The 25,933-nt window shown below is 49.4% G+C and overlaps 1 protein-coding gene across 5 annotated transcripts in view; it reads left to right on the top strand.

Moving 5' to 3' along the window:
* HDLBP (high density lipoprotein binding protein) overlaps positions 1–25,933 on the top strand; it is a 34,843-nt gene that overhangs the window by 798 nt on the left and 8,112 nt on the right. For 2 of the 5 annotated variants that reach the window (XM_072344071.1, XM_072344074.1), the window contains exons 2-21: positions 11,909–11,976; positions 12,500–12,612; positions 13,482–13,636; positions 14,179–14,394; positions 15,979–16,185; positions 16,597–16,812; positions 17,627–17,833; positions 18,067–18,174; positions 18,699–18,803; positions 19,224–19,302; positions 19,919–20,058; positions 20,343–20,447; positions 20,705–20,818; positions 21,072–21,158; positions 21,312–21,443; positions 22,206–22,424; positions 23,213–23,434; positions 23,660–23,878; positions 24,560–24,698; positions 25,444–25,598. In XM_072344071.1, the coding sequence (XP_072200172.1) occupies positions 12,537–12,612; positions 13,482–13,636; positions 14,179–14,394; positions 15,979–16,185; positions 16,597–16,812; positions 17,627–17,833; positions 18,067–18,174; positions 18,699–18,803; positions 19,224–19,302; positions 19,919–20,058; positions 20,343–20,447; positions 20,705–20,818; positions 21,072–21,158; positions 21,312–21,443; positions 22,206–22,424; positions 23,213–23,434; positions 23,660–23,878; positions 24,560–24,698; positions 25,444–25,598 (2,901 nt within the window). In that variant the 5' untranslated portion in view covers positions 11,909–11,976; positions 12,500–12,536. Of the gene's footprint in view, positions 1–294; positions 430–8,795; positions 8,911–9,335; positions 9,388–11,908; positions 11,977–12,499; positions 12,613–13,481; positions 13,637–14,178; positions 14,395–15,978; positions 16,186–16,596; positions 16,813–17,626; positions 17,834–18,066; positions 18,175–18,698; positions 18,804–19,223; positions 19,303–19,918; positions 20,059–20,342; positions 20,448–20,704; positions 20,819–21,071; positions 21,159–21,311; positions 21,444–22,205; positions 22,425–23,212; positions 23,435–23,659; positions 23,879–24,559; positions 24,699–25,443; positions 25,599–25,933 lie in introns of those variants that run through there. The other 3 variants (XM_072344075.1, XM_072344072.1, XM_072344076.1) reach the window with 3 other exon arrangements.

Here is a 25,933-nt window from a genome sequence, read left to right as displayed (position 1 = left end):
CCTTGGACCCGACTCGGCCTGTGCTAATATAGCTCACCTCGTGGTAACAGCTTGTCGTCCCCAGCAGCAGGAGCAGGCAGCGTGTTGTGCTGGTGGGATGAGCAGCCCCCTTTATGTACAGCTCCGGTTTGGTTTAGCACCTGCACACACCTCTCTGTGGCTGGGAAGTGAGAATTGGAGCTGGTCACATGGATTTTAAGGGAATTGTTTCTTTTGCTGTGCTGTTGTGTAACGAGAGATAAAAATCTGCACGCTGCTATGGGCTGTATTGCTTGAGTGTACGTTTTCTTTTCAGTAAGGTGAGTGAAGCCATAGCCAAATGCATTCAAGTCTCCAAATGTATTCAAGTCTCCATGTCCCATGCTGTTCCTATCTGAATGCTGTGAAGGTTGTGTCAGTTCGAAAACAAAAAAAGCCACAGTTTCCCAGGTAATATAGTTGCATAATTGCTTTTTTTTTTCCAATCCAGGGTGAAAACGTGTGGTCCAAGCATGGTTTCATAGGTGAACTGAATATTTCTTCCTCTAGTACAGGAATATGTATAGAATAGAGTCATTAATGTTGGAAAAGACTGCTAAGATCAAGTGTGACCATCACTACCATGCCTACTAAATCATTTCCTTGGACTTCGTCTTTAGAAGAAGAGCAGAAAAGGAAACAGTCACAGCCTATAGCCGTCAAAGCCTTGCATCTCTAGTCCTTTGTTCAGACTGAAGTTGTTAGAGGCAACAGTCTTCCTGTTTGTAATGGATTCTCATGCAGTGTGGCCTGTACTGTGGGCAGGGCCACCCACTAACTCAAGGTACAAAAAAGCCTTTTCCTTTCAAAACAACCCACAGTACTATGAGCCAAATTACAGATACAGGAACAGCTCTTGGTAGACAGGGAGGTAACGATATCTGGAGGCCTGTAAAGGTAGGGCTGGGAGAGGCAATGCCCCTGTCTGGTGTGAGCTTTGCTGCTGCAGGAACATTTGGTCATCCAAGGTCATTCATTCTCAGACGGCACTTCACTGAACATTTTCTAAGAAGTGGTTAAGGAAGATTTCTCCGTGTTTGTTTTGCATCAATGATTGCAGTGTTTGGCTACTGATGAAGGGACGTGTCTTCCTGTCTCGTTTGTTGCAAGTTAAGCTTATTTCTCTTTGCCTTCTTCCCTTGCTCCAGTTCTGCCTCAAGCAGTGAAGATATAATGGTGCTGTTTCTTATAGGTTAAAGGTTGTGTTCTCCATTTTTTTCCCATTGGTCTTCTCTAGAACAGGCTGTTGGAGGAGATGGTGAGGGAAAAGAAACTGACTCTTGACTTGGCATCTGAATGAGTTTATGTAGGATAATGGTAACAAGAGCAGCTTATTTTTGGTGGGAAAAGGGCAGTTCTTTGACAAATAGCTGGTCTCTTTTATGGTGTTGTCTGTAACCATTGGTTTCTTGGCTGTTGTTGGTGTGGGAGCTGTCTCAAGGCTTTTACAAGGTAAACTGTGATACTGTACCTGAGACAGCATTCCAGCTGATACTGCCTTTCCCAAAATGAACTCTCTTGAACCCAGAAGCATGTCAAACTGGAACAGATGCAATCAGAAAGAGAAGTTATCTATTACGTCTCATAGCAGGAGCAGGCAAATGAGGTAATCTGGCAAGGCACCGCCAGGAGAAAAGCCTTTGAGTGCCCTATAGACCCTGCACAAGAACAGACCACTCTCTGGAGCGTTGCCTTTATGGAAATACTGTCAGAGTGTTGGTGAAGATGTGCACCACCAGAGAAGTTGCAACAGGGGTTTTAAAGTGGGCTGAGAAAGGCATGCTCACCCAGGATGTAACAAGTCTGACTTGTCCAAGAGCAAGTTAACCAGAAGCCAAGAGCCTGAAAAGCTTTTGCAATGGGCATATGCAAGAACAAAGGAGGTGTTAATGGTATGAAAATCCCAAAACAGATAAGAAGATAGGAAAGAAAAACCCAGCTGCAGCATTAGGTCCTCTTTTTAATTACCCTCGCCTTGAAAGACGACTGGGGTTAGGTTGCTTTGTGCAGAGACTGGTGGTGTTAGTTGGTGGCTTCTTGTTTTGCTTGTGAGGTTTTGGTCTAGAAGCTATTCCAGCAGAACCTGTGCTACTGCGATATGTACTGTGGGCAGTGAGAGGCCGGGTGGAAGGCAGGGTCCTGACTGGCAGGGCCCATTGGGTGCAATTGTGGAGGAGCAGGGCTGGCACCCGGAGCCATTTTCCTGACCTTGAGACTCATGCCAGGCTGGTAGTTGATGCAAGGGTGTAATGTTCGGGGTTCAGGTTTAGTTTCAAGAACCCTTTTCATGTTACAAATCCATTGTTTGAGAAGAATAATTTTGGGTTACAGGCTTATCCTGGGTTGGTCTTAGGCTTGATGGAATTCAGCTTGTGGCTTTATTTAGCTGTCTCTTTTTTGCTTTAAAAGGACTGTTTACATCCTAAAACTGCTGTTAAAATCTCGTGAGTTACACTGCCATCTTAAAAGGAAGAATCCTGCGTGCTTCGTAATTTTAATGACCTTTCCCCACTGCCACCCCCCAGTCGTCTTTCCATGAGCTAACATTGCCTCGAAGCTCTCATGGGGTGACTTCAGTGGAAGAGAATCTCTCATTAAAAAGGGAGTCAGGTTGAAGAGAGATGTATCAATAAATAAGGAGAAGTTCTGGCCAAAGTAGGGGGGGAAAAAAAAGCTGCTGTATTTAGAGAATTCAGTGTGTATAGGAGTCTCCAGCTTGCTGGAAGATTTATGCGTTTGAGATTTTAATTATAAGATGGAGAAGTAGCGGTAAGTGTTCTGGGTTTGTTTTGTGTCATAAGAAACTTGGGTATGTTAAAGCCAAAGGACTTTTTTCCCTCAGCTTAGGTGATGTTTAGTGCTTGAGTCCATGCAGACTGGTACTGACCTGGCCGTCTCCCAGAGACAGGAGCATCCTTTCTACCACCTATTGTATTATACATGGTATAGCCTTTTCTTTTAACCTGCTGGTGGGCATCTCTTCTCTCTCTTTTCACTCATGATTTGAGTTGGTTGATTCTTACAAGTATTTTGCAAATAACTTCTTATGTAGGTATATTTAATGGATATATTGGCATTGCAGTGCTCATTTCTCCACTTCAGCTGACTAAAAACATCTGGTTTAGTCTTTGCGTACCAAATCTGCTTCGTGCCTTTGTGTTTTGGAAGGGGTTAGGCAAGTAGCTTTGCGCAGGAGGCAGGGGCTGTGCACTTAGGTATGTCTTTGTGTATGAGAAAACCAGCTGGGGTTTCTTCCTCCTGCTTTAAGTCATGTGAAGAGGCAGAGGGATTCAGATGCAGGGAGGCAGAGTGTCATCAAGCTGACTGCTGGGGACTGGCTGCTGGGGACTGGCTGTGGCCCTGTGAGTGGTAGGGGCTGGGGTGAGGAGCCACGTCCAGCTGGTGGCACAAAGGGAGTGCTTGTGAAGCAGCTGGCAGGAGAAACTGGGAGAAACCCGAGAGAGAAGATAGACCACAAAAGAGAACGGTTGGAGGAAATGGTAATGAGTTTAACTTCAGTGGAAAAATGGCACTGGAAGGAGGGAAGGGATTGGTTCATTGGCTGTAAGATAGCAAGAAATGATGATTCGCAGGAAAAGTTTTGCCTTCGAGCAGATCGAATAGCACAGTGATATATTCGTGCACCCTCCCTTCGACAACGCTGTTTAACTTAATAGCAAAGTAAAACAGATTTATTTGTTGATGCAAAATGGAAGTAGTACCGGGTTCCCTCTCACTCAGCAGCACGGTGTCTGCAACTGTTTTCTATAGAAAAGACCATAGCAAAACCATTTTCAGCAACTAGCTGGATTCCATGGATTGGAGGCTTGGAACCTGACAGTGTCCTGGCCATTGCCGGTCAGCTTGGAGGTGGCAGGACCTCTTGTGTTCAGCAGACAATTAACTGCTTGTTTGTGATCTGCCACAGCCTGCAGAAGAGTAGTCTGACCCATGCACAGAGCAGGTGATAAGGTTACCTATCAGGACTTGGGTTTTAAAGGAAGGCCACCGCTATCTTTATCTTGTGCCCATGATGTGTCTAGTTTCTGTACGGCCAACCTCTGGCATTTTTTCATCAGGGACTGGATGAAAACTTAGCATCGTTCAGACGTCAGGCTTCATTTAGGACATTGATTTGTAACAAGGGCATCGCTCCTCTGTCCCTTTCCCCATATCAGCTGGGTTTGGTTGGCTGCTTTTTCAAATATTTCAAGGTGGTTTGTCTGAAAAATCCCCAAAGGCTTCTTTCAGTGGAGCATGTAACACCTCGATCTGCTCTGCTCTATGTCACCACGTGCTGCTTTTCTTCCCTGTTGCTTCTGGGACTGGAATTGTGTCTGTCCCTGCATTTCTGGTTCTGTGAATAGGGCAGGACAGGATGTTTGCCAAAGGTGGGTGACAAACACAGCTTAGGCCAGGCCATGGGATAAGAACAGGTACATAGGATGGATACACCGGCTGGAGTAGGAAAAAAGGAAGAGAATAAGGGACAGCACTGATGCAAGGAAGGTGCCCCTCTGGAAGGTACAGGGAATGCCAGAGAGAAGCCCCAGTGAGAGGCTAGGGGCACTGGAATGGCCCAGCTACAGCCCCGGTGGGCAGTGGGCTGTCTGTATGTCCCCAGCAGGTGCTGGGGGCTGTGTGGGCTGTCTGGCTGTCCTCCCCTGCCCTCCCCCAGTGCCAGCCGGGCCCCAGCTGTTTCCATTGCACGGCAGAAAGCAAATTTGCTGTTATCTCTATTCAGGTGATAAGGGGAACGAAAAGCTGTGTCTGAGCAGTTGCAAGGAGAGCCGAGGAGAACAAGTCAGAGAGCAAGCAGGGTGAGAGGAGGGACGGGGTGTGTTATGGTTGGCATGTTACATGCACTTGTGTTCTCGAAATTAATACCTTAGTGCTTCCTGCAGCCTGCTGGGACTCAGGTACCTGGTGCGATGGGGACCCTGGAAATCTCTGGAGAGCAGCTGGTTTGTAAATACGCGGCTGCTGCTTAAAAGAAGGGCTCATTAAGTAGCACTGTGGAAACTTTGTAAAGTTCCATACCTGCCTCTTATAAATAGCTTTGTGAAATGAGAATACTGAATGGGTAGCACTGTGTGGGGCAGAGCTGTGGCTAAAAAGGGGAGCAAACAGGCAGTTAGAGACGTTTGGAAGTTCTTGGAAATTGAAGATGTTTTAAACCCTCTATTTTTATTTGCAGACTTGAATGCTTTGCTCAACCAAGAGATGCAATAGCAACATGTGGGTGGAGGGCCTGACAGCATGAAGTATTAGAGCAAAAAAGACTGTACCGAAAGCAGCACACGCATCCTTCCAGTTCCTGCCCAAGTCCAAAGAAGAGTAGGGTTGGGTTAGCAAAAGGCATAGGAAGTGTAGAATAATATTTGCAACAATTAGTGGCACAGGCTTTACTCAGAGCTGCTGCTGCCTCTTCTTTCATAGCAGGCTTAGGGTGGCCCTGCAGATTTGGAAGGGAAGACTGTCTGGTTTTTTCACTGTCAGTTTGGATCACCATGATGTAATTCTGTCTAACGCACCAAGAGCCTTTTGCTTGGCCTGGTAGAGATTAGGAATTACTGCTTGCCTGTGGATATGTTGAGCCCCTGTTGCGTGTGCTATGAATAGGACAAAGGGAAGTTGTGCTTAAATAGCTGGGGTCCTCTGATGGCTTTTAGAAGTGCTGGTTGGAGTCAGGTATTTACTTTATTGCCTCTTCGTAGCAATTGCTGCCAAACCGGAGCTTTCTTTTTTGGTAATTGAGAATTATTCCTCCTCCCGCAAACAAATAACTGGCTTCTCTGCAAGTTTGTTTGAGTTTTATGAGCTCTTTGAGGTTTTTGCTTGTCACAATGATGCTAGCTTTTATGGGTTGCTCTTTCAGGCTATATATTGTAACCCGAGGATGGCAGGAAAGAAACGTCTACAAAGTAGGAGTGCCTGGTGCAGCGATGTGATGTGGGGAGCAGAGCATACCAGAGCACATAGAAAGTTTATAAGAATGGAGCTTCAGCATTCCCTTTAGTCTTCGTTATCCAATAAACATTGGAAACTGAGGAATCTTCAGAATCCTTCAAGGGGCCGCGAATCTTGCTTGGCTTTTTCTGTGTGGTATCAGGAATCAAAGCAGCGGAGCAAGATGGAAAAAGAAATAAAATGACGTCTCATTTAGTTTGCTGTCTTTCTGACTGGTTTATTTTGTTCCATTTGCTTTGTCTCCTTACCTAATGGAGCGCAAAGAAGTGGCTGTTGTCTTTGTAAGCCGCTGTAAGCGGGTCCTCGTGTTCTGGCCTGCAAAAGAGCAGCCAAACATACCTGTAGGAGTGTGTGGGAGAGCGCAGCAGCACATCTAAGCTGAGGGGCTTTGAATTATCTGTGGCGGGTAATGCAATAAAAGGGTGAGCTCAGGCCTTGCAAGTCCCTTGCCCTTCCGTGCTATGTGATATGAGAGCTGCTGGCAATATCTCTATGGGAGGGGGGGGAGAAGTTGCCACGTGTTCACTTTGCATTGTGATTGCCAAGGGAAAGAGAGCAGGGACACTGAAAAGGTAAACAAAAGAGCTTGCGGCCCAGTGGCCAAAGCAGAGTAAAGTAAAAGTTTCCTTTTGAAGAATAGGAAGGAAATAGTGCCTGCTTTGTTCTGCAGGATCTCTGCGATCCCCGTGTCTTGGCTAACCCTGATATTTAACCACAAGTGTCCAAACAGGCTTTGGGAGGTGGCTCTGGGTAATTATTGGTGGAAGATTTTATTTATTGTTTCTTAGTGCAGGCAGAACGGATAGTGCTGCAGCACCGCTCCGAAGGCACCTGTGTAAGATGAGCACACACTGTGGTCATTCTGCACATGAAAAAACACGTTCAGATCAGCCTAAACTGCCAAAATGGGGATGGAAGGTTGTCAGAAAACAAGAAACTTTTCTCACTACGGGAGGAGTCGGGCATTGAATGGCTCATCCAGGAGCTTGGGAGGTTCCAAGAACGAAGCCCTGAGCTCACAGTGTGACCAGCAGGGCCCCTTCGGCCCAGGGCTGACCGCTCTGCATTCCTGTGCCATCTCTCTCCTGCTGCTGTGTGCATCAGGGAAGGCGTTTTCTGATTCTCTTCCCATTCTTGAGCCAAGTTTAGTTACTGTAGAGCAGCACGGGCAGATGCTCTGTTTCACTTTGTGGTGGTGTGGGTCTCCCAGATTTGAACTTTGCCTCTACTTCAAACTTTTCCGTTCTTCACTTGGCCTATAGACATCTCTGAAGTGTGGGTGAGAAGCTCACTTGGCTGGTGCAGTTATGCTATTCCTTTGTGACATTAGCAGGCTTCTCTCCTGGCACAAGTGGGAGCACTGCCTCTGACCTTTGCTTTGCTGGCACATTGATTTTTATTCAGCTGCCCATTGACTTTCTTCCTCATCTCTGAAAGGGCATTTGCTTTGTGATAGCACCTGGCACCCAAACAACCTGACATGGAATACCAAGTCCACAGAGCGGACCAGACCTTGTGTGCAGCCGAGAGAATCCCACCAGTCAGTGCAGTAAACTGGCAGCAGGACCTACTTGTTCGTGTTCGAACTCCATTGCCACCACTAAGTTGCTCCTGTTCTTAGGCACTTTGCTCGCTCCCTATGCGTAGGGTGCCCTGTGACAGCCTCAGAAGGGCAGTGTATGTGTTGTTTGCTAACTGATGATTGCGTCACTTTGTTGTCAGAATGCCCAGGAAATAACTTTGTCTTTTGAACCAGCTTTTTGGCCTGAGAGGCCTGCAGAGGTTAATCACCTTGCTTCAGTATCTGCTCAGCTCTTCTGCTTGTGCAAGAGGAGACCTGCCCTCTATAAACAAGGCATGTAACAGGAGAAAGGCAAATGGTGCTGTGCTCCCCTGGGACCCTGTATTTATAGCACGTGGGTTACCAGAGACAGAACACCTGGCTGCACGTCTTCCTGCCACCTCCCTCCCCATCATGGCACCACTGATTGCAGCTGGGGTTACCAGTGAGCTCAGATGGGCTGCAGTTTCCCTATTGGATATTCACAGCCTTCTGGAGGTGGTGAGATTGCACCAGGTGCAGCTGTTTGTGCTGGTAATGGTGGATGAGTGAGGAGGAGGAGGGGAGGTGGGCTCGGGGGACTTTAGAAGTTGCAATAAGAAAAGAGAATCTGCTCTGGAAGCCACTGGGATGCGTTCTTAGGATGTCGGTTGATGTATCTCTTAGTAGAGGTGTGAGAAACAGAAGGATCTCCATCATTTGATCCTTAACTTCAAGTTTTCCTGTTGGGAGATGGCTGTAGTGATGGCTTCAGAACAGCATCTCCTGCTCTCTTTGGATGGGAACCCAGACATGCTCTGGCATTCGAGCGCCCCGTGTCCCGAATCCTCCCTTACTGTGCTTTTTAATGAGGCTTTAATGAGACTTCTTTATCCCACTCGTGCCGTGCTGCTGCCGAGGGATGTGGGTGTTTGGGGCGGTCCTTCGCTGCGCGCTGTGACTCGGCCGTGTGGGGTGAGTACCCAGAGCACAACAGGGCGCTGATGTGTACGGTTTGAGCCGTACTGCAACAGGAAATCGAGTGTCGGCACGGGGGGAGCGCGCTCGGCTTGCTTTCCTGAGAAGTTTGTGGCCAGGAAAATCGTGCTCTCCGGATAGAAGAGCGTACGAGAAGAGGCCGGAAGGAATCCGCGACGAGCCGTGGGGCGGCCGGGAGGCACCTGGGCTCTGCCCGGCGCTGTGCTGGCCGCGCGCTGCCCCGCTCCGCTCGGCGGCCCCGCCGGGAAGGGGCACGTCCCGCTGACGTGCGGCGCGGGGATTGGCAGCGGCCCGCCCTATATAGGGCCGCCGGAGGGCTCGCGCCGCTCTCCCAGGAGCGCTCCCGGTTCTCCAGCAAGGCGGGCGAGCGGCCACGGGCCGGAGTGAGTCGCGGCGCTGCGGGAGGGCGGGGGGAGCGGAGCGGGCCGAGGGGGGCTCGAGTCCGCGCGGGGAAAGCTCTGGCGGCCGGAGCGAGGAGCGGCGGCGGCGGCGTGAGGAGCGGGGCGAGGGAGGCGCGGAGGGCGCCGGGGAGGAGGGGAGCGGAGCGGAGCGGCCCCGCGGAACGGCGCTCGGGACGGCGCGGACCCCGCGCTGGGTGACAGCGGCCCGGCCTGGAGCCGCGCGCCGCCCCGCCCCCGGTGCCGGCAGTGCTGAGGTGGCGCTGGCGGCGCCGCCCGGCCTGGGCCCGCCGCCTCCCCGCCGCGCCCGGCCCGAGGATCCGCGGGGCCCCGCGGGCCGGGGAGGAAAAGGGGCCGGGAAGGAAGGGGCCCGGACACCGAGCGGCACTCCCTCCGGGAGCCCGAACGGAGCGCGGGGCGGCCGGGCACAAAGTGAGCGCTGTGTGAGCACAGGAAACCGAGGTAGGGGAGGTGGCGGCGAGCGGGTTAGGAGGAGAGAAAACGCGCACAGAGCTCGGATTGAAGGCTGGCCGCGTCCAGCAGGCGCCGGTCACGTTGCACGCTGCCGCAGGAAGCGGTGGAAGGGCTCCATCCTGCCACGCAGCAGCTGGCCGCCGCGGGAGCGGGCCAAGGCCGGGCGGCACGGCCTACCTGGGGCAGTCGGGAAGCACGGACCTTCACATGGAACGGCGAGCTGCCCACAGCTGGGATGGGTACCGGCAGTGGATGGACACGGGCAGAGGATGGCAGCTGGGTTGGTTGTCTGAAGCTTTAGCTGCGTTCAGTTGTAGGCACCACAACACAAAATGCGGGTATTTCGGTCACATATCGCCCAGCTGCCTGTGTCCACTAGTGTTGATGGGCTGCCAGCGCCGTGCAAGGCTTTGCTTTTGTTTCCCTTTGTACAAACATTTCCATATGGTCAGGGCTGGCCCTTGCTAGGAGCTGTTCTGGGGATGATTTTGTTCTTATTTCAGTGTGCTCCAAACATCTGAAGCTCGCTGTGGCCGTGCTGCAGCCGGACATAAGGCAGGCGGTTCGGAACCTGGTGACCCAGCCAGCCATGTGCCGGCCTGCTGTCGACGTAAGCTTAGTTTCAAAGCCTGCAGTGGGATGGTGAGGAGGTGTGGGCTTCAGACGCAGCGCTGCTGCTAACGTTGTGTTTAAAATACCATTCTGATGGCCACCTCCAATTTTGGCCAGAGATGAATCCCTGAGGCCTACAGTATACCAGATGTTTGGGGTTACTGGAGATGGAAAACATTTGTTCTTAGCTTGCCGTATGGGTGACAAAGCAGAAATTCACGCGGGTAAGTGCTGCCCTTAGTTTTCTCTTTGAATATCTAGCCCTGCGCTGAGGTCTTGCCTGCAAGAACTCCACAGCTGACGTGGACACGCTGAAACCAGCAGCTGTGCCTTGAGGTTATGCTTCTAGGTTACGCCTCATAGGCTGCCACTGTTTCGGGTGTAGTTTCACCTCATCCTCCTCCCCCTCTAAGGAGCAGAACCAGGTGACGCTTCCCAAAGAGATGAGAATTATAACCGCATCCACGCCATTAGCAGGGCACTAGCCAGAGCCTGGCAGCTGCTCGTGGCATGTGGGGTCCTGCTGGCACCTTGGTGGCCTGTGGTATCCTCAGAGCAACCCAGTGGGCTGAAGGCGGTGGTGGCAGCCCTGTCTGCATGGCGACGTGCTCCTCAGCATACCCACGGACGGCAAACAGAGCACGAGCGTTTCTCCCAGAGCAGACAACCAGCCTCCCTTCCCTGCATGCCTGCCTTGAGCAGCCTCTGTGTGCTGCTAAAGCTGTGCGGAGCGGCTGGGAGCTGTCACCTGGCAGCAGCAGGTCGCTGGAGAATTAACTGTAACGTTAGCTCCTGTGCTCAGGTGCTGGTGAATTAGGTGGAAATTCCCTGCGTGGCTTTCACCGAAGCGCAGATCATGTCCCCGCAGCCCTGGTGCATCGCTGCTCTCCTGTCCTCCTGCCTATGTCACCTCTTCTGTCTCCACATCAGCGTGATGCGAGATGCCACGTCAGAGGCTCAGCTCTTTGGAGGCTTTTCTGGCACTTTGGCAGGCCAGAAACAGTGAAGATGGGTTTCCTGGGAAGTGCTGGAGCTCTGTGTTAGAAGCGGCACCGCGGGCTTTGTGTAGGAGAGGGACCTGTTGTGCCATGAGCACTCAGAGGCACCGCATGTCAGGAGGCTGCAAGGCCTGCAGGAGCACACACAGTGCAGCTGGGGGGTGTGGAGGTTTTACATCTGACAGCGTGTAACGTCCCAGCTTTTGTTTTCTTACTTATATTCCTGATCAGTGCTGCAGATGCGGGAGATGTAAAGCTCCCACCAACAGCCTTCAAAACAGTCCACGTAAATCACTGTGGGATTTGTTTCTTCTGAACGACAGACCTGGAGCCGGACTTCAGTGCTTGTATCATCACATTGCAGTAAAAACCAAAGAGCTGGACTGGCCAGCAGCTACATGTGGACAGTCCCGAGCATTCGCCTTAGTTTGTGCAGATGTCTGTGTTGATTCACCCAAGCTCTACTAAACTACATTCCTAACTTGTGAGCGATGGCAGTGCTGCTGGCAGATGTTCAGGTTGTTAGTCTCCTCTGACTAGATGTCAGCGCTCCTGCTGCAACCCTGAAATTTCACGTCTACCTTGCACGTTTGGTGCTAATTGACTGTATTTTGGCCCGTACTGCATGGCTGCTCCTGCAGCCGGTGTGATGAAAGGGTTGCTACCCCAGGCTTCCTGCTGTGCGGGTCAGCAGGCAGCGGCGTTGTCTGCAGCTCTAGTAAAGTATGACAGGTAAAGCGTGGTGAGATGTGACTCAGTAGGAGAACGTTTCGGATAGGATGCAAGTTTGAAACGCAGTACAGCAATGCTCTCTTGTGAGTTACAGTAACGCGGGTGTCATGTTTTCCTGTTGTCTTGGAGCAACCGCATAAATATTTTTCTTTTCTTTTTCTATAAAGCAAAAGCTGGCAGGCTGACAAACGGGCAGCTTACAGGACGGACTCTCTGGCTACTGACCATTTAGCTGGTAAGTTCCTATTTTGGGAGTGCCAAAGATCTTGCTGTTGCTAAGCATGCTTATCAGAGTGGCTTTCTGAGCGTATCCCCAAATCAGCAGGAGTTCAGAGGCTTAACTAAGTCGTCTTCAGGAAGAGGCAGAATCCTGGGCCTCTTTCATTTCCTCTCCAGGACTGCACTACAGTCTTGGACTCACTATCCAGACTTCTTGCACGCCTTTAAGAATGGATAGATTAGTTAGAGTATCCTTTAGCATCTTCTGTTGCTCCTTTCCAGTGACATCCTTAAGTTGTGCATCCTCTCCCTTCTTAATAAAGAACTCTGCTTTTTGGTGTGTGAGTTCCCACCTGGTCCAGTAAGAGCAGCTGAGCGGCACTGCAGGTGGCTGGTTTCAGGAGGCTGATTGAGAGTGCTCAGTAATGCATGCTTTGCCTTCCTGGGGTAATTTTTGTGCCCCTTGTTGCTAAGAGTGTTGGTAAGAGTGTTAAGAGTGCCACCACCACCTCTCTCTCTCTCTCTCTCCCTCCCTCCAGTGGCATACCCGGATTGTGTGTGGGTGGGAAGTCGACAATGAGCTCCGTGGCAGTTTTGACCCAGGAGAGCTTCGCTGAACACCGCAGCGGCCTGACTCAGCAGCAGGTGAAAGGTGAGAAACCAGCCGAGTTCCTGCGCTGTGCCTCTAAATGCAGACAGGGTTCCTTGCTAGTACAGTGCTCACTTCAGGCATCTGATTCCCCGCAAGCGTGCAAAAGTTCCCTTCTCCATTCCTGTATGGTTGGCTCAGCACACGCTCTGGCTTTCCACTAGTGGCAGCACCATGCAGAGCCTGGAGGAAGCAAACTTCAGATCTTCATGCAGCTCTGACTAGCAATTCTGTTGACTGTGAGACAGGAGACATGCAAGAGTGGGGCACTGGGCTGCAATGGGGCCTCAGTGGATCAGTGTGCTGGACTCGGTCATTTCCTTCCTTTGCTCAGCCAGGTGCTGGGTAAAGTAAGTGTAACTGGCTGGCTCACTGGTGCGTTTCTGCACCCATCGTCCAGCTGCCAGCTGGCCCACTTGGCACAGTGCAGCACACAACTGAATTGAGCATAATGTCCTCATATAGACTTTCCCTGGAGTCTGCTCTAACTGTAACACTTCTCCCTGCCTTCCCCTTGGGTGTGTTTGTCTCGCCCCCTCTGGCCCGCAGCCTTTCTCTGTTCCTTTACATTCTTTCTGCTCAGCTCGTTGTCCCCTCATTAAGCTCCTCTTTACAAAGTATGCAGCAGTGTGCTGTTTTATGCCTCCATTCGCTTGCACATTCCCCTTTTGCGTCTAACAAGGTGAGTTGGTCATGGCATCAACTGCAGTCTGCTGTACTGAGTTCAGTTGTGCTCCAGAGTTGGCTGCTTCACAAGCATAACTGTAATAGGATTAACAGTAGTGCACAAGTCACTTGCTTTCCCTTGTTAGTGTATAAATGTGCTTGCGCTGCCTGGAGAGCATCTCTTTATCCTGTTTGCTTCACTTCAGTTACAGCTTTAAACTCTGAAGAAGAGAATGATCCTCCAACCTACAAGGAAGCCTTCCCTCCGCTCCCTGAGAAAGCACCATGTTTGGAAGCTGCCCAGGAACCATCTGGTCCCTGGAGCAAGATCCGACCGATAAAGGCTTCTGTCATCACTCAGGTTGGTGGGAGCAGGCACCCTATCTCCTGCCCTTCTTCTTTCTTCCAGAAAACAGGTGAAACAAAGCTTTCCTCAGAGCATGAAATCCTTTTGTGTGTGTCAGATGGGCGGCCTCTTTGCCTCTCAGGGCATGAGGAGAATTGCACCTAAGACCTAGGACCACTCCGGGAGGGGAGGAGAACTGCTGGAAAGCTGTTCAGAGAATGGTTTCAGTCCCTATTGCAGAAATAGCTAGAGCAGGCCTGAAGGGAGGATTGCAGAAGTCAAGCAGTGAGCACTACTTTTTAAGTACTCCTGCTGTTAACTTTGCACTTCTACCTGCCTGACATGCTTTGGGAAGACTCTCAGTATGAGACAGCCTGGCTGCTGCAGCTCTTTTGCACTGTCACAACTCACAGCCTATGACAACAGTGGACATACCCAAACCCAGGAACTTAGTTTTTCAGCAGTCAAGACGGCAGTAACACGGGGGAGCACTGGCAATCAAAAGCATACTCACTGTTTGCTGTGCCTTTTCTCTTACTTGTCCTGTGCCTGAGCAGGTGTTTCATGTGCCACTGGAAGAGAGAAAATACAAGGACATGAATCAGTTTGGAGAAGGCGAGCAGGCCAAGATCTGCCTTGACATCATGCAGAAGACAGGAGCTCACCTGGAGCTGTCTCTCGCAAAGGACCAGGGCCTTTCTATCATGGTCTCTGGTAAGCTGGAAGCAGTCATGAAGGCTCGAAAGGAGATTGTCGCTCGGCTGCAGACACAGGTAGGGGCATCTAACTGTTTCTTACTTCATCCAGCTGTTTCTTACTTCATCCTTGCTCTTCCCCAAGACTTAGAAATGTGTTGAGACCCCTGTGTGTGTCTGCTTATAAGCTGAGAAGGTGTTATTAGATGACTAATTCAGCTTTGCTATATATTTTCAAAGCACACTGTTGGCGATTTGGAATGGAGATGATGCTTAAAATAGGGTTCAGTGTTAATTACAGGCCATGGTGTTGCATGAAGGGTGGAGTATACAATCTCTGAACACTTGAATTGCAAACAGCTGGTGCCAGTCCTGGAGGGGATGCGGACCCTTCACACTAGTGTGTGAGAATGGGACCGTTCCATCTACGTCCTTCATGAAGGGATGAGAGAATGAGAGCTCCTGCCAAAAGCTCACTGCTTCAGGTCAGGGTTCTGGGTGGTGTAATTAAAGCTGCACAAGTAAGGAGCCACCATTCCGTTGTTTCAATTGCTTCTTTCAGTCCTGTAGGTTTTGATTCATCACCTTCAGATTTTTGAGTTCGTAGTCAGGATGGTGGTACTTGTTAGGCTGTATTGCAGCCAGATCTTGCAGTGTGTATTCATGTGCAATGTCAAAGGCACTTAATACAGTAGTTAATATTATGTTTACTCCAGTGCTATTGAGCCCATGTGTCATACCCTGCCAGAGGGAAGAGAAAGGGACAAACCCTAAATAATGTGCACCTGAAAAATTAGTTCAGGTTGTACTATACGTGACCTGCTGTACCTCCTACTGCTTTGGCCCCAGACGAAGGTGTGTCTGGATTCTCAGCTGCTCCTAGGCTTGGCTGCCTTCATTGTAAGAACACGGGGTCGAAGATCAAGTGATCTTTTTCATTTTTTCCAGTGTAGTTTGAATGCTGTGTGTCTAATTACTGTTAGTAGTTAAATATTCACAGGAGTCATGAGCATGGAAGCAATTGCAACCTAGCAGGCAAGTAAAAATTCAGTGAGAAGGGAAGAAGTCAGGAATCACTGTTACAAACCACCTCTTTAAAACAGATCGAGGGAGGGAAGCTCTTAGGACCCTTTTTCCAAGAGAGGCCATCCACAGGTAGTCCTGGCAGCAGTATGTATTACACTGATGACCAGTGAGTAGCAGTATCTCATAGCTGTCTGCCTGCTGGAGTAGGTTTCTGGTGTTAAATTTCTGTTTCCTAGGAGTCAGCCTGTGTATCTTGTTCTTTGTAGCCTTAGCAGCAGATGTCAGAGTTCAGATAAACTCCACCCCTGTGCCATCGTCTCAGTTGCTTTCTGGTACTGCATCTGTTTGTTACACTGAAAGAGGCATCTCCTCATCTGTGCCCAAAGGCCTTTGCAAATTCTGGGCAAACAGAAGGGCTATGAGGAAAAGATGAGGTTTAAACTCCTTGTCTGTAGGCACTGTAGATTAACTGCTGTGGCACAGTATCAGTGCTTAGGCAGGATATGCTGGGAAGGCATTGCATTTCCTCTTTAGTGGTGCTATTCAGCAGCATCTAACTTGCTTTCCCTAGCTCTGCTTCCATGGGTCTGCAAGGCAGGCAAAGGTTCTTACACTTGTTTGGCTCCCGTGTTTCAGGCTTCAGCGACAGTTGCCATCCCCAAGGAGCACCACCGCTTTGTCATTGGAAAGAACGGTGAGAAACTGCAGGACCTGGAGCTCAAAACTGCAACCAAAATCCAGATCCCCCGCCCGGATGACCCCAGCAACCAGATCAAGATCACCGGCACTAAAGAAGGGATTGAGAAAGCCCGGCATGAGATCCTGCTCATCTCTGCTGAGCAGGTACTGCAGGGATGTGATTTTGCCATTTTGCTTCTCCGATGAATACTGGATGTTAGTAGCTACTGTGGCCATGCTTGGTGGCTGGTATGTTAGTGAGAATAGAGACGTGTACCATGCAGACTGTGTGAGCACCTGCATCAGCTTCTTCAACTTCTTGATCTCCGTTTTGTCCATTTCTCAATTCAAATGAGTTTGTTTCATGTGGGCCATAATCAGGTGCCAGCTTAGCCAGGGCAAGGTGCTGGAATGGTGAATATCATAAAACACGAGCAGCAACAGTAGGATTTGTAGGGAGAAGAGAAAGATTTACATGGGCCAGAGTGTCAAGTAGGGCAGCACTGGGAACTTGTACCCATGTCTGTTAGAGATTGTATTACAGAGGGCAGTTCTCACAGAGCTTTGTTCCTCCAGGATAAGCGTGCTGTAGAGAGGCTGGATGTGGAGAAGGTGTATCACCCCTTCATTGCTGGCCCTTACAACAAGCTGGTGAGTGAGCTCATGCAGGACACGGGGACGCGCATCAACATTCCTCCACCCAGCGTCAACAAGACAGAGATAGTCTTCACTGGAGAAAAGGAGCAGCTGGCCCAGGCTGTCGCTCGTGTTAAGAAGATCTATGAGGAGAAGGTATGGATGGTCCCTAAAAGATCCCCATCTTCCCCTCGATCTGTTCATAGTCCCTCTTCTCCTCTTGCACTTTTCTCTGTTACGTCCTCCTCGTGTCAGCTGTGACTGTGCAGTCCTTGCAGTACATAGCCCTTGATCTTACCGTTTCCTTAATCAGCAGAGTGAAACTTAGGGTGATGTTGCCACGGAGGTGATGGATGTCTTGTTTTTCTATGCTGTGGGACTCAGCAGACCATGTAGAGCACCCTTAGTTTGCACGGGTGATACTAAGGAGGAAAGTGTGAAGTCTGCAGTGGTGGCCAGCTGACAGTAGAAAGTTGTACGTAAACAGAAGTTCCTAAAGAGTGAATTTCACTCCAGTTTATTTTCCACAGCCAGCGTCATTGGGAGTATCCTTGCTGTGGGTTGTTGGGGAGTTTTTTCTCATGGTTAGGTTTGTATTTGTCTGGATTTCAACAGAGATAATCAGCTTATAGCCGAGTAACCTACATGGTATTGCGTTACACTACTGCCTTGAGGACAGCTGAGTGTTGAGCCCTGTTGTGCAAGGCTGTGTGCATGGTCTCCTCCATGAAGTGTTCTAGGAAGCTTGCCACAGAATGCTGGTTTTGTACTTTGACTACGAGTCTGTGAGCGCAAGGCTTTCTATGGACAGGGCCACAGTAGGTGCTGGGGTGCTACAGAACCAACGTGCTCAGCTTTGCTTTGCTCTTCACTTGGTGCAGAGATTCACTGCATCTGCTGCCTCTTCCTTCCACTCTTGTCCTTCTCTGTCCCTCCCGTAATTGATGCCCCAGTGCCTCTCCCCTCACAGAAAAAGAAGACTACTACCATTGCGGTGGAGGTGAAGAAGTCCCAGCACAAGTATGTCATCGGCCCCAAGGGGAATTCCCTGCAGGAGATCTTGGAGAAAACTGGAGTCTCTGTCGAGATCCCACCCACTGACAGCAGCTCGGAGACGGTGATACTGCGAGGCGAGCCCGAAAAGCTTGGGCAAGCGTTGACTGAAGTCTATGCAAAGGTACTGATGAGATGGGCTGGGTCTTCTTAGAAAGACACATTAGGGTATATCTGGGAGCAGCATGGGCAGGTGGAGGAGGAGCGGTCTTTGTTGGGCTGTTAGAAATGCTGCTTAGATTAACTCAATAGATTAACTCAGTACTGAGGATACAACATAGAAACTGGACCTGAATTTCTGTGAAGACTTCTCCTGGTCTGCCCATCAAACAGCTTCTGAAATGTTCTGTCTTTCAGGCCAACAGTTTCACCGTCTCCTCAGTCTCTGCCCCCTCTTGGCTTCATCGTTTCATTATTGGAAAGAAAGGACAAAACCTGGCCAAAATAACTCAGCAAATGCCAAAGGTATGGATGAGCTGGTTGGCTTTAACACCTTCTGTAGAATATGGTTTATTCCAGGTTGCTGTTTGTAGAAGAGAAACACGTTCTAGAGTGAGTGAAACCAAGGAGGAGAAGGCACAGATTGTAACGTTAAAGGGAGCCTCTCTTTCACTGCTGCTAATGCTTCTCATCCTAAGTTATTCTTCTGTTATTCCTTCAGAGGAAGCTTTAAGTGGCACTAGTTGGAGAACTGATAGGGTAACGTGCCTATAAGTGCTGAATTCAATCAGGCTTTCTCACTGTGAGTTCATGTTGAGAGAAAGGTTAGGTGAGCAGCTTCTCTGAAGCTTCTCAGAAGCCATAGGCTCTAGATGCTGTGACATGGCCAAAATTGTGCATTGCTGTCTTCTGAAAGCTCAAGAATAATATGTGTGCCTTGTGGGAAGGAAAGTGTCTATCAGTGGCAGAGATTCTGTAGGCCTGACTAAGGGCATTGATCTGTCTCACATCTTGGAAAACTCTTAATGAAATCATTGCCTTGTTTCAAGGTTCACATCGAATTCACGGAAGGAGAGGATAAAATCACTTTGGAAGGACCTACAGAAGATGTGAATGTGGCTCAGGAACAGATTGAAGTCATGGTCAAGGATCTGGTAAGTTGGCATTAGTAGTGTTTCAGTTCATAAGAAGGGGCGATAGAACAGAGATGATAAGTTACGTATCACATTTATGTTGTTTTTCCATGCTTAACAACTTGCAGGAGGCTGGTTGTGTGTCAGATGGTTAAAGAACTTGTCCATAGCACTCTTAAAAAAATCACCAGGTTTTACCACAGATAAGGAAGAACTGCTGTTCATTTGTAACTAGGGAAGAATAGAAGTCCTTCCAGATGTTTCAGAAGCACGGTGCTCTCAGTTTAAAACAGAGATATGCTTGTGTTCTGCTCAGTAGCAGACAGAGTGCTTGTGGCTGGTTACTGGAGAGTCAGTGTCAACAGGCAACAGGCAGTATGTAGGGCATGAGTTGGGGTAAAGGTTGGCCTGTTCTACCTTACCCTCTGCAACTTGTTGTAGATCAACCGGATGGATTATGCAGAAATCAACGTTGACCACAAATTCCATCGACACCTCATTGGCAAGAATGGAGCAAACAGTAAGTGGTGTGCTTTTCTAATCCTTCCTACACTCAGACTCTACATCCTTAGTTGATAGTGCCAGGGGTTCTGTGGCTCATCTACTGTGGTGTCTCCATCACACTTCAGCTACTCTTGTTGAGCGGCACAAGGAGATAAATAGGCAGTAAGTGCTTGGGATGGCTTTAGTGTATGGAAGTGAGGGTTGTGAGATGACTTTGCCATGCCGTAGAGGAAGTTCTGTCTTGGTTGGAGAACTGAATTCAACTTTTAAAGTTACTCTGTGAATTACATTTTAGCAGCTGATAGGGGAGTGTGGGGCTCTGCCATTACGTTTCTCCTCGTTAAAGAATTTGCAAAGAGAAATGAACGACCGTCTTGTGATGTGATAAATGTGTGGTGTCTGGGGAGGAAACGGATTCCTTGCTTTAGAAATGCTCTCTAAAATGCCACAGCATTTACTTGCAGGGCTCTTCCATGGCACAGATGTGCTCTTGGTGAATTCCAGGGTAAGGAGACCCTTGCCCCTTTTCAGAGGCTGGTTTACTGCTTAAGCAGACTCTAAGTGTTGATAATCAGGATGCCTTGTTGCCAGCCTTGGCCTAGCAGGTTCTCACCACCATCCTTGCCTTGAAGTTAACAGGATTAAGGACCTCTACAAGGTGTCTGTACGCATTCCCCCGGACAACGAGAAGAGCAACCTGATCAGAATTGAAGGAGATCCACAGGGGGTCCAACAGGCCAAGAAAGAGCTGCTGGAACTCGCTTCCCGTATGGTGAGCAGGACATGATGCTTAGGGAGCCACAGGGGTTGAGCTGTTACGATCCTTCCTAACCTTTCCTGGTGCAAATATGTGCCCCTTGCCCAGTGAGCACTTGGATCTGAGGCAGGTGTGAGTTCCTGTTTGCAGATGTGCTTCTTTATTCACTTGCATGCCTGTTCTTTGTCAGCCTAGGGCAAATCCTCTCTAGAGGAGACAAACTGTTAGGCAGCAAATGGGTGAAAGAAAATATAAGGCTCTCCTGCTGAATACTCAATTGTAATGTGTATTACCATCAGGAAAATGAACGCACCAAGGACCTGATCATTGAGCAGAAATTCCACCGGACCATCATTGGGCAGAAGGGTGAGCGGATCCGGGAGATCCGGGAGAAATTCCCTGAGGTAAGGCTGTGCAGGGGATAAGCAATCTAGGGGGGACACTTCTACATGTATAGCAGTCCTGTTGCTAAAGTTGTAAATATAATGTCTCTGTATTGAATGTATATGAGAAAATTCTTCTCTTGACCAGGAGTTGCTAACACAGCTGCCCTTTTCTGAATGGGGGAGAGGATGTACAGGATCTCTCCAAGCTTTGTTTGTGTCTGACACAGCAGTTCTTGCACTTGCTTGTGATGACTCTAAATGATCATTTCTTGCAGGTTATCATCAACTTCCCAGACCCAGCGCACAAGAGTGATATTGTCCAACTGAGAGGTCCCAAAAATGAGGTGGAGAAGTGCACCAAGTACATGCAAAAGATGGTGGCAGACCTGGTATGGGCACATTCTTCTTTCCTACACACCTAGGTAGTCCTGAGATAAAGTACAGCTGTGCTGTCACTGTACTCATTTGGGACTGAAATACCTCCGGATGACAGAACTCCAGACATAACGGTCTGGCTGGAGGCGGCAGTCTCTTGTACAGAGATCTTCCTTGGGTCCAAGCCTATTGCTTGTGTTTATGGGATGGGTAATGGTTTGGTGTATGATGGTGTAATCTTCAATTCTCCCTTCCTTTCTCCCTTAGGTTGAAAACAGCTTTTCTATTTCTGTCCCCATCTTCAAACAGTTCCACAAGAACATCATAGGGAAAGGAGGTGCCAACATCAAGAAGGTGAGATGAATTCTCTTTGTCTGGTGCTCAGGGTAGTCTCTGCCTTCCACTAAATCCCTCTCCCCCTTACTGCTCTTACTGCTCACTGGTGTCTCCAAGGGCTTTCTTCTGACACGGGACACTTCTGTAATGATTTTTTTTTCTTCTTTGCAGATTCGTGAAGAAAGCAACACCAAAATCGATCTCCCGGCAGAGAACAGTAACTCAGAGACGATTGTTATCACAGGCAAGAGAGCAAACTGTGAAGCTGCTCGCCATAGAATTCTTGCCATCCAAAAGGAGCTGGTAAGTGACCTTTTGTGGATGAGGGACTTGAAAATGATGGGAGAATACATTAACACACAAGCAGTTGTTGTAGTGTGGAACAAATAGGGGTGTCAGTCTGTTCTTAACCCTAAAACCGTAGTTCTTAGCAAAAGTTGACAGTGACAGAAGAGTGTGCCTGCAGTATCTGGCCCTGCTTTCAGGGATGTCTGTTTTTGTAGCTTATCAGAATGCAAGTAGCAGTGTTGCCCTGCAGTTTGTGAACTAGGGAAGGCTGTGCATTGACTGAGGTCAAGCAGACTGAAAGTACATGTTCACCGTCAGCGGGGACAACCTTCATCATCTTGAACAAAGCAAGGAACTGAGCGAAGTCAAGATGAGAGACTTACTGGGAGGCTGCTCTAGCAATACTGACTTTCCACAATAGCTTGCAGATTTACAGAGAGCTAACTTGTGCCCTTGCACTACCTGACAGCAGCTGTTGCATTTCCAAATGGAAGCTTTGATGTAGGTCTGTTGTCTCCTCATCAGAGACTGAATTCGCATTCATGCTAGTTGCTTTCAGAATGTAATTCTTTCAGAATGGAATGCGCTGTGAGATGATAGAGCAGGCCTGCCTGTGGCTGCTTAGGTATAAGAGGCAGCCAGTCTCAAGCTTCTGTGATTGGATGTTTGTTACACACAGCTCTGTGAAGATCTTAGCAGAGTGGGATATGGAGGATAAGCAGGGTAGACACAAACACACTTTTGGCAGCTTGATGAACATCCTGATACTGTCCTTAGGCCAACATCACAGAGGTGGAGGTCTCTATTCCTTCCAAACTGCACAATTCCCTCATTGGCGCCAAAGGCCGCTTCATCCGCTCCATCATGGAGGAATGCGGTGGAGTCCACATCCACTTTCCCACCGAGGGCTCTGGCAGTGACACCGTGACCATCAGGGGCCCAGCCCAGGATGTGGAGAAAGCCAAGAAGCAGCTGCTGCACCTGGCAGAGGAGAAGGTGAGCCCTGACATAAGGAGAGGAGCAGATTGGTTTGGCCAGCTGTTTCTTTTCCAGAGTTCAAATGGTCCCCATAGTCTGCTGAGAAGTCTCTTCCCTCAGACAGCATAACCCTCTTTGGAGGGATTTGAGTACAGTCAGGAAGAGTAAAAGTGAACTCGTTGTTGTGACAGTGAGTTCTTCTCTCTTGGCTGAAAAAACTGGCTGTAATGCTTCTCTCCCATGTTTGGGGATGTACTCAAAGGCTCCCTACTCTGGAGGTCTGAGTGCTGTTGGATAGCCATGCTACTCTGAAATGGCTCTGCATATCTCCTTTCCTTTTCCTCCTGATCTCTGAATTCCAGTTCCAGCTCTTAAATTTCATTGCATGGAAGTGGGTTTGGGGAGCCCTTGGTTACAAGACATTTGAACAGCAAGAAAAAAGAAAGAAACACCTTTCCACTGCCAGCATATGAACGTGTTCTGAGTGGTTGGGTTGGCTGCTGCCTGGCCAACAGCAGGCAGTTGGCAAAAGGTTTTGCTGTTGAGTGTGAGTCACAGACTCCCAGGGTAGTCTGTTGTGCTCACCAGTTGTGCTAAGAGTAGAGATAACTCCTCAGCACTGAGAACATCTTTCATGTAGCTTTTTCCTTTAAGATGTCATACCTTTTTGATTTTGACTGCAAGCTGCATCCGCCTTGCTCTTGCAACATGTTGTGTGTATGTGGAGTTATATATCTCTGTGCTTGTTGTGGATGCTGATGTCTATTATATACTAACGTGTTCCGTGGGGATCTGACTCCTTTCAGCAAACTAAGAGTTACACCGTGGACCTCCGCGCAAAGCCAGAGTACCACAAATTCCTTATTGGTAAAGGTGGTGGCAACATCCGTAAAGTGCGTGACAATACGGGGGCTCGCATCATCTTCCCGACCTCTGAGGACAAAGATCAGGAGCTGATTACCATCATGGGAACTGAGGAAGCTGTCAAAGAGGCACAGAAGGAGTTAGAGGCCCTCATCAAGAACCTGGTAAGAACTACTATTAGTTCTTTCTGCCTAGCAGTGTGACGAGATGCCAGGTGTTAGCATGGAGGACCTGACAGTCCTCAAACTATGTTACAAGAGCGTAGGAAGATCCTCCTTGCTGTGTCCTGTTGGAGTGAGATTGTGAACTGTTTGCTGTTGGAGTGCAGCAATCGAGTGCTTATGAGCAGGGAGGGCAGGCCTGACTGGCTGGCTGTCATCTCTTGGCAGGATAATGTGGTTGAGGACTCCATGGTGGTTGACCCCAAGCACCACCGCCACTTTGTCATCCGGAGAGGGCAAGTCCTGCGTGAGATTGCGGATGAGTACGGAGGGGTGATGGTCAGCTTCCCACGCTCCGGCACCCAGAGCGACAAAGTCACCCTTAAGGGAGCCAAGGATTGTGTGGAGGCAGCCAAGAAACGCATCCAGGAGATCATTGAGGACCTGGTATGTCTCAGGAAAGCTGTTCTTCTACTCTGTGTTGTTTCAGCAGTGTCCTCCTTCAACCTGCTTTATGTGAGCAAATCCCACAGCAAATTTGGGATTGGGAGCTTTGCTGTCAATATGTAAGGGCTGCAGACTTCAGATCCCAGCTTGGGGCATGGCTGCTGGCTCCAACACGGCCATTTTGTATGAAGTAACTGTCTTTCTCCTTTGACCTTCCTCATGGTTTCTAGGAGTGGAAGGAGAGCTGTACTCTGTGTACTTACAGGCAGTAAAACATTGGAGGCTTCTTGCATCTCCTGTGTTCCTGGTCCGGGGCAGTGGCACTCATTGGAGTTTCCTGTCTTAGTATTGGCTTTTGGAAACAACCTGTGCTCTTCCTTCAGTTATTATCTTTCTCCTTCCTCCTACTGCTTCCTTCCCTTCAGGGCTACAGAGAGCTTGTGCTTCTGTCTCAGGAGCCTTTAACATTCTGGGCTGGAGGCAGCTTTCAGTAATATATTCCATGCTAACCTCTCAGAGAGGAAAAAAAGATTCCAGGAAACGTTCAGCTCTTTCAATGACAGCAGCCGTTACCTTTCCCAGCACCTCATATGTCCGTCCTGGATTTCACCATGTGCAAGCATCCTGTTTGCACCTGTGAAAGGGGCTGCCTCGCAATAGAGCAACTCTGCTTTCTCACAGGAAGCTCAAGTGACAATCGAATGCACCATCCCACAAAAGTTCCACCGCTCCATTATGGGCCCCAAAGGATCCCGCATCCAGCAGATCACCCGGGACTATGGTGTCCAGATCAAATTCCCTGACAGGGAGGAGAACCCAGGTATACCCGTGGATGCATGTTCACATGGCAGTTGGGGTGATGAGATGTGTAGTCCTTACTCAGTCGGTGGAGAAGTTCTACTTAAGCTCTGTGCAGAGGTGCCCCCACATGTTCTGTGTTGTGTTCCTCAATGTGGGCCTGGCGTGAGCCTTGTCCTCCTGAGACCAGGGGTCACGTCTGGAGCATAAAAACACAAACGTGTGTTCTGAACGTGTCCTCACCACAGAACACAGGGACAGAAGTACCTATCCTGGTCAAAAGCAGAACCTCCCATTGCTCCCTTGCTCTGCAGGCTTGCCAAGGTTTCTCTGAGCCCTCGTGCTCTTGTTGTTGGGTGGAGCCTTCATTACCAGTTGTTGGCTAGTTTGACCAGCCATCCTGCTGTAACTTACAGCCAGTGCCACGTGGGTGAGATCCCTGCTGCTGAAGAAACTGCCAGCCTTACTCGTTGATTCTGTTGATGTAGGAGCACGGCTTCCACTTCTGTAGTGTGGCTGCAGGTCCTCTCTGTGCAGGCAGAGCCAATATCAGTGCTGTGCATAAAGGAGGAGATGACCTCAGTGGTTATACTTGTTCTGCTCAGTCCAGGCTAAGCCATGGCAAGCTGCCTGTGTTGGTAATAAGCAGCGTGGTAGTAGGCTGTAGTGACTGATCTTTTTTGGCTGAGCCTGCCGATCTGAAGGGGGTGATGCTGAGCAAAGAAGGGGTTCTTGTGCCCTTAACATGAGTCTTTGCATGTTTTCAGCTCCTGTTGTAGAGCCAGCATTGCAGGAGAATGGTGAGGAGGGTGGGGAAGGCAAGGATGGGAAGGATGCAGACCCCAGCTCTCCAAAGAAGTGTGATATCATCATCATCTCTGGTCGCAGAGAGAAGTGTGAGGCAGCAAAGGAGGCACTGCAGGTACGTGGCTTTCTGGGCCCCTTAGCCTTACTGTGAAGTCCTGTTCTGATGTTAGAAGCTCACCGCAAGCTTCAGTGGTGGCATTCAGTTGGTACTGCAGTCCAGGTGGTCACTGGCACTAACTGTGGAGGTCTGCATTGCTCAGGGGAAGGTCTCTGTGTAATCTCTCTGTAATCTCACCTGGTGGTTAAGCAGCCCCAGGTTACTTGTCAGAAGAGTGTGACATTTTATGAAGCAGGGCTGGAAAGAGAAACAATCTGAGGCTGAATCATTCCAGCCTTAGCAGACCTTGCCATGCAGGCTTCTGCTAGGTGGACACCAGGGATATGAAAACA

Source organism: Excalfactoria chinensis, chromosome 9 (assembly GCF_039878825.1).
Source record: "Excalfactoria chinensis isolate bCotChi1 chromosome 9, bCotChi1.hap2, whole genome shotgun sequence".
In the NCBI taxonomy this organism is placed as follows: Eukaryota; Metazoa; Chordata; class Aves; order Galliformes; family Phasianidae; genus Excalfactoria; species Excalfactoria chinensis.
Note: the sequence above shows the minus strand (reverse complement) of the source record. Positions and strands in the feature narration are given on the sequence as shown.